General features: G+C 46.9%; 1 protein-coding gene across 3 annotated transcripts in view; it reads right to left on the bottom strand.

Moving 5' to 3' along the window:
• Positions 1–1,795: 1,795 nt before the first annotated feature.
• The window catches only part of LRRFIP1 (LRR binding FLII interacting protein 1), a 159,714-nt gene continuing 154,062 nt past the window's right edge, over positions 1,796–7,447 (bottom strand). For 2 of the 3 annotated variants that reach the window (XM_068965716.1, XM_068965717.1), the window contains exons 9-12: positions 7,084–7,201; positions 5,945–6,024; positions 4,376–4,480; positions 1,797–2,579 (exon numbers count right to left, since the gene is read on the bottom strand). In XM_068965716.1, the coding sequence (XP_068821817.1) occupies positions 2,469–2,579; positions 4,376–4,480; positions 5,945–6,024; positions 7,084–7,201 (414 nt within the window). In that variant the 3' untranslated portion in view covers positions 1,797–2,468. Of the gene's footprint in view, positions 2,580–4,375; positions 4,481–5,944; positions 6,025–7,083; positions 7,202–7,447 lie in introns of all 3 variants that reach the window. The other variant, XM_068965715.1, reaches the window with a different exon arrangement.

The raw sequence follows: 7,447 nt of genomic DNA, 5'->3' as shown, positions 1-7,447 counted from the left end.
TTCCCGAGGCACATCCATGAAGAAGGCTGAGCACCAAAGAATTGATGCTTTTGGATTGTGGTGCTGGAGAAGAGTCTTGAGAGTCCCTTGGACTGCAAGGAGATTAAACCAATCAGTCCTAAAGGAAATCAACCTTGAATATTCATTGGAAGGACTGATACTGAAGTTGAAGCTCCAATTCTTTGGTCACCTGATTTGAAGAGTCGACTCACTGGAAAAGATCCTAATGCTGGGACAGATTGAGGGCAAGAGGAGAAGGGGTAAGAGAGGAGGAGATGGTTGGATAGTATCATCGACTCAGTCTACAAGTTTGAGCGAACTCCGGGAGATAGTGAAGGATGGGGAAGTCTGGAGTGCTGCAGTCCATGGGGTTGCAAGCAGTTGGATACGACTTAGCAACTGAACAACAACTGGGCTAGTCCCAAGATTTGAAAAATCCCCTCCCTGCTGATGACTCCTAAATCTATACCTTCACCCAGGTCTCTTTCCTGAGTTCCACACAGTTCCCTGCCATCCTGGAGCTTACATTCCAGTGGCGGATGAAAGTAAAAGTGAAAGTTGCTCAGTCGTGTCCAACTCTTTGCGGTTCTGTGGACTATACAGTCCATGGAATCCTCCGGGCCAGAATACTGGAGTGGGTAGCCTTTCCCTTCTTCAGGGGATCTTCCCAACTCAGGGATCAAACCCAGGTCTCCTGTATTGCAGGCAGATTCTTTACCAGCGGAGCCACAAGGGAAGCCCAATGAGAGATGGTAAATAAAATGAGGTATCTTGTTTCTTAGACAGTAAGTTGAGAAAGATGAGTCAGGAAAGGGAATGGGGATTGTTGAAGGCTGATTTTAAACAGAGTGGTCAGGAAGTACTCACTCCTCCATCACACAGCTGTTTTTATGTTTCTGTAGCTTCTCAAAATTGATGAGGCCTAAACGGAACTCCTTGGCCTTCCTCTTTGACTTCCTGTCTTGACCACATTTCGCTTTCCGTTTCATCAGGCAAGATCTGACCGTTGTGCTGTGTGTGCACTTCAGGCGTGGGGGTCACTTCTGTTACTACACATTAGCACATCTGCTTGGTGTCAACAGGTTGATCCTGCTCAAATGATTTCTTCTGTGTACTCCTATAATACCTCAATGTGTTTATTTGAATATTTCATGCAGATAGCACTGTAAAATATTCTCGGCACAAGGAGACCAAATTTCTCTTACCCAGTAAAATGCAGCCTTGTGTACCCCAGACCTCTAGCACCCTGTTCAGAATGTTTTCTTAATTATATACACACAACTTGTGTCTCCTACCTCAGCACTCTCCAACTGTCAACACTAGGGATACATATGGATGATATTATCTTGGTTTGCACTTGCTAATACCCTGAAGGCTGGCCTGCTAAACCAGCATTATATGAAACCCAACATATACAAAGAATAACCCCAAATTAGCAAGTATCGAAATGACTTCTACTTTTGTCCTTGAAGATATTAGAGTTGTCTCTACTCTGGTCTGTAACGTCTTCAGTTAACTTTTTATTCTAAGAGTGTTGATCCTTATTGTGTTCTATTCCTATTTACTGTGAATACACCTTCTTTATTAAAGAGGGAAAGAAATATGGGTTGATTTGATAATGCTGAGAAAATGAAAAAGTGTCCCAAAATATACCGAAAAATTAGTATAAAATAGTTAAAGATCTTCTTTCTCAGTGGGAAAAATAAAAACCACATTGCTGAAGTCTTTCAACATTTCAATTTTTAATTTCTCTAATAGTACATTCTTTAAAAGAAGTTAACAACTTCAATTTTCCAAATATAAGGATTCAATAATGCGAATGAAAAGCTGTCATTTTTCAGTGAAGCTGTTGCCTAATTACCCTGGGAAAAAGTATTCTTTTGATTGAACTGATGCAAAAATCCCTTAGAAAAGCTTCATTGTTGCCTGGAAAGAGTCTTCTTAAGGTCACTTTTACTTCTAGACCATCCACTTGTTTCTAGTGAAAGAGTTTTGCTTGGTAATGGCTTGTGGTTCCACAGTGTTTTGTGTATGAAAAGCGTAGACTAAGAGATACTACTGAAGTCACTCAAATTGCAGATTCTGCCACGAAAGGAAGTCCCAACACTGAAACATTTCCCCTTAATGTTCAGCAAGACACATGGAAAAAGAACTCGAGTCCCACATTTGTCTTTATTCCAATCACCATTTTAAACGGCGTGAAGAGGCTGCTGCATTGTCGGAAACAGAGCTCCATGGCCCAGTGTGCTTACTAAACGGCCTGCAGGTGCAGAGCGGCTGCCCCGGACCAGGTCTCAGTCTGCAGACAGAGGCATCTCATGGCTGCTTGGGCTCCAGGCAAAAGCAGGGTGCTCCCCGGGGTGTTCTCTGAGAAGCAGGGGAAGAAGCAGTGCTCCTGGGCAGCAACAGACCAGCCGACGAACCCATGCTCTCCACCCACCCATCCGTGTCCTGTTCAGAACCGGCCTTCACTGCTGGGACAAGAGGACACTCCTGTTGGCTTTCATCTTCTCCAGACGCTTCACTAAGTGGCCGTTGCTCACCTCGAGCTCTTCTGTTTTGTCCAGTGCAGAGCGAAGCTGAAAACAAAGGTGAAAGTCAGCAAGCTTTGATTCCAACCCCACTGAAAATCACAATGATGACCCAGACCCACCAAGATCCTGAAAATATACACAGACCTACAGGTGTGTATATGCATAGTTTTTAATTTAAGAAGTAACACAAGGCACGAGATTCTAGCTTCATGAGTAACTTAGGGACCCTCCCTCGGGAACTAGACCCAGACATGGCACAGTCTTGGGGATCCTGGTGGTCTCACAGAAGGTGAGGCAAACACACACATAATCAAGAGCTGAGCCAGACCAGCTGGAAGGGGCGCTCCCCACAGCCCTGTGCAGCTGGGTTTCTGGGTTCTGCAGCCAGAAACCAAAGCGAGAATGCCTGAGGCCGGGATGGTCGTACCCAGGAGCCAGGGCCACAGAGCCTGGGAGACAGAGCAGCGGCCACGTCAGTAGGGAGCTGCCTGGATCAGCAGGCAGCGTGCAGAGCGAGGGTGCCCCAAGGTGGGGGTTCACAGCCCTGTGACTGTGGAGACACGCATCGTCCGAACAGAGTCTGTGGTTCTGGTTCTGATCCAAAACCCTCCAGGTGGCTGGGTGGGGTTCTGAGACAGGTGAAACTCCCCTGCCCTGGCTTTCACCAGCAGACACAGAAGCAAGCCCCTCAGTGGAAATTTCCCCAAGGCGAGCCTGGAGTATTCCTATACATTCAAATCAAGCATGAGACAACCTCATGAGACACCAAAGACAGGGTGGGACGAACCGTTTGAGTCAACAGAAGCAATAAACAACAGAAACAGACCTCAAAGACTGAACATGCTTTGGTCACCAGTGTGGAAAACAGACCAGCTGCATACGAAATCTTTCATGAAATGAGGCTATGATCCACAAAGGAACTATCAGGAATGAGTCTATTTCAGAACACAAAAGGAGGAGAACTGGAAGATCTCTAAAAACGGTACATTTTGCAACATTGGGAAGTGAGGAGACAGGAAATAGAAATGACAAATGGGCAGAGATATACCAGACGGTCCATGAGCAGGTCTGGTATCCTCTGATCAGAGTCCCAGGAGGAAGGTGGACTTGCGGCAAGAGGAGTCACTTAAGGAGATCATGGTTGAATATTTTCCAACATTTATTTAGAAAAGAGATGTCACAGAGGAAAGAAACACAACACATCTCAAGCAGAATAAATAGCAGTAAACCCACATGTATTGTGTGAGATGCAGGAAATCAAAGGAAAGGGGACAGCAGAGCAGCTAGAGGGGAACAAAAATCACCCAAAAGCCAAAAAGTCCTGAGCTTCCTCAGTGGCTCAGCGGCAAAGAATCCACCTGCAATGCAGGAAAGGCAGGAGACATGGGTTCGATGCCTGGGTTGGGAAGATTCCCTGGAGAAGGAAATGGCAACCCACTCCAGCATTCTTGCAGGGGAAATCCCATGGGCAGAGGAGCCTGGTGGGCTATAGTCCATGGGGTCGCAAAAGAGTGGGAACGACTAAGCACACGCATGAGCAAAAAACAGAATGAGAGATTCTTTAGGGGAACCCAGAGGATGGCAGCATGATAGCTGCACTGCAGACAGAAAAATGACTGATGGTTGATTCTGGCCCTAAGCTCCTAACTGACTGAACTACAGTTTCCTTTACGATGGGAGCAAGGCCCCTCAGAGTGGCCCGGAAGACGTGACAATGAATGGTTTAGCAGCAGACTTCCGGGCAGCACATCCTCACCCTGCTCTCCCAACCAGAATATTATTTCCTAGAAATAATATTTAATAGAAATTTCTATTTCCTAGAAATAGCCTAGAAAATTTACCTCTCTTTGGAGTTTCCGTTTTTCAGCCTTAAGTTCATCTTCTATTTTTTCAGCATTTTCAGCAGCCTGTTTGTAACGTGATACTTGACTTTCTAACCTTATGACCTGGAAGGAAAGGAAAAAAAAAATCACGTGTATAAATTGATAGGCCTGTTTTCTCTCCCCGACTGCTTGCTTATATTTGTGATCCGAGGTGTAAAGTAATAAAAGGAAAGAAGACACTGCAGCAGGGTGTGGAGCTGTCCCATAAGTTCTAGCCATGCAAGCTGTTTGTTCACACTTATGAGCAACCCAGTACTGGCACCTATCAGGGACTCATTTCCTCTCTGACCCTTGTCCCAAGTGCGGTTCCCACCGTGCTGACCCTGGGACACCATCCTCTCTGATGAGGGTCGATCCTGCAGAACAGCCTGGCAAAGCAACGGCTCCCTCAGGACCTCAGCTCCTGTCCGATCTCTCCCAGAGGTGGTGGGGTGAGGAAGCAGGAAGGGAGGAGACAGACAAGGGACTCAGAGAGTGGGGGACGGGAGGCGGCTTCGGGTGGCATCTGGGATTGGAGATGGATTCTGCTGCCCTCAAAGGCATGCTTCCAAACACACATTGCTTTGGAGGTGGGCTTCTCATTTTCGTTTCTACAATAACTCTCAGCAGTTCCAGCCACGTATACCCCCGATGGAGGGGGCAAGAGGACCTGTTTTTATTTCTCCCTTCTGTTAGGACACAGTCTGTCCCAGGGCCCAGCACACTAGAGGTATGAGTGCCCCAATCAGGAGATCAGAGTGAGCCCCGGGCTGGGAGGGAAAGAGGAAAAACCCAGGCAACAGGGAGACATCTGCATCAAGTGTTTGGTAATTAACCATTTTTTTTGTTTGTTTTTCTAAAGAACTTTCAAGAAAACTCCCCAGCCACATTAGGTACTTTCTTCAACTAACCTTGTTTATAAAGGACTGTAAGTCATGCCTGACTCTTTTGCAACCCCGTGGACTGTAGCCCACCAGGCTTCTCTGACCATGGGATTTCTCAGGCAAGAATACAGGAGTGGGTTGCCAGTTCCTTCTCCAGGGGATTGTCGTGACCCTGGGATTAAACCCACATCTCCTGCACTGGCAGGTGGATTCTTCACCTCTGAGTTACCAGGGAAGCCCTGTGAAGGATTGGCATCGATTGTAAGTGTCTGACTCTGTGACCCCATGGGCTGTAGCCCACAAGGCTCCTCCACCTGTGGGATTCTCCAGGCAAGACTACTGGAGTGGGTTGCCATTCCCTTCTCTAGGGGATCTTCCTGACCCAGGGATGCAACCGGGGTCTGCCACACTGCAGGCCGACTTTTTACAGTCGGAGCCATAGGGAAGGCCCGATAACAGCCCAGATGCTAGCAGTGACCTCTCCTCCCTATGTCCTTGGAGAGACTTGCTGCCTTGTTTATCCTCCTTTGGACCTTTTTTGGTTCTAAAATTCTCTGCCTCTTTCTGTCCTCAGCCTTTGAAGGGTGAGTTCTTTCTAGCAAATAAAAAACTTCAGTTAATCATTGGCTGGGCTGCCCGTGATGGCTTAAAAGTGCACACGTACATTTTGTTCTAATGCAGTTATCTCTTGCTCAGATTTTGCAAGTTTAAATTTGAGGTCGCTGATCTGTCTGTTGGCATCCCCTAAAGGTTGAAAGAGAAGGAAAATTTGTTAAGCTCTCGGGGCTTTTAAAATGTTAAAACAATAGTTACTGGGAACCAAGCCCTTAACCATGTAATCTTCTTGCCTGTGGCCCCACAACTCAGGAGGCGCTCTCACCCCGCAGGGAGAGCACCCTGGAGCAAAGAAGACAAAGGAACGGTGGGGGAACGGGGAGTAGGCAGAGAGACTGGGCACGCTTTTATCCCTTTAACCCTCTTTCTCATTTTGTTGTTGCTGTTGTTCAGCTGCTAAGTCATGTCTGACTTTGCGACCACATGGATTGCAGCCCTCCATTCTTCCCTGTCCTTCACTGTCTCCTGGAGTTTGCTCAAGCTCATGTTTATTGAGTCGGTGATGCTATCCAGCCATCTCATCCTGTCACACCTTTTCCTCCTGCCCTCAATCTTTCCTAGCACTACGGTCTTTTCCAAAGAGTCAGCTCTTCACTGATATATTTACAGTATCAGGCATGCATTATTTTGTAACTCTGGGTGAAAAATTATCTCTAAGGTTGAAATTCCTCTTGAGTTCAGGAGATTTTTCCATAGTTTTAGGGTTTATCTGTAGGAGCGTGCGTACTCAGTCACGTCCGACTCTTTGCAACACTTTGGACTGTAGCCACCAGGCTCCTCTGTCCATGGGATTTCCCAGGCAAGAATACTGGAGCAGACTGCCATTTCTACTCAGTTTACTGACACGGAAAAATACCTTCTGACTTCCCCATACAGTCAGCAGATCCGAAGACTGTCCAGCATAGCAAATGTGGTTTCTAGCTGCGAGTCATCTGGTGGTACCCTGGTGCTCATTCTGGGGCACCTGCTCTGTTTCCTAGGCTCAGACAGAGACACGCTTGTCCTGCCCACTGCCCACCCTTGTCCTGCCCACAAAGAAACAGCTTTCTGCTTCTGAACTCAAGGGCTTCTGGGGGGACATGGGGAACACTGGCCACTCCTTGCCACAACAGTTTTCTCCACCTGCACTAGTACAATAGAAACCACACATGGCTAAGGGATTCCTTCCACACGAGGATTGACATTTACTCTGTAGATCCATCACGTGCACGTCCGTCCCATTTTGTAAGACACCGTCTTCCGGGTGCAGAGTGTCTAATCTGATATTCTTCTGTCTCTCTTCCAGCTGCCCCTTGAGTTTCTTAATCTGAAAACATCCACCAAAAAAGGACATTAATTTCTCTACTTTAAATGAGACTAGAGCCTATCAGAAAGGAAGGAGCATGTCAAGTCAAACCCCATGCCCCACACGTACAATCTGATGTTGTCCTGCCATGATTTCGCATTTCTCTAAGGTAAAGGGTTACGTAAAGAAGCAGGAGAGAAATACAGTAAAATGTTACAACCCACCGGGAAGATGGGGAGTCTCTCTCGTTTGATTTGTTTGTCAAGA

Source organism: Capricornis sumatraensis, chromosome 2 (genome assembly GCF_032405125.1).
Source record: "Capricornis sumatraensis isolate serow.1 chromosome 2, serow.2, whole genome shotgun sequence".
Classification (NCBI taxonomy): Eukaryota; Metazoa; Chordata; class Mammalia; order Artiodactyla; family Bovidae; genus Capricornis; species Capricornis sumatraensis.
Note: the sequence above shows the minus strand (reverse complement) of the source record. Positions and strands in the feature narration are given on the sequence as shown.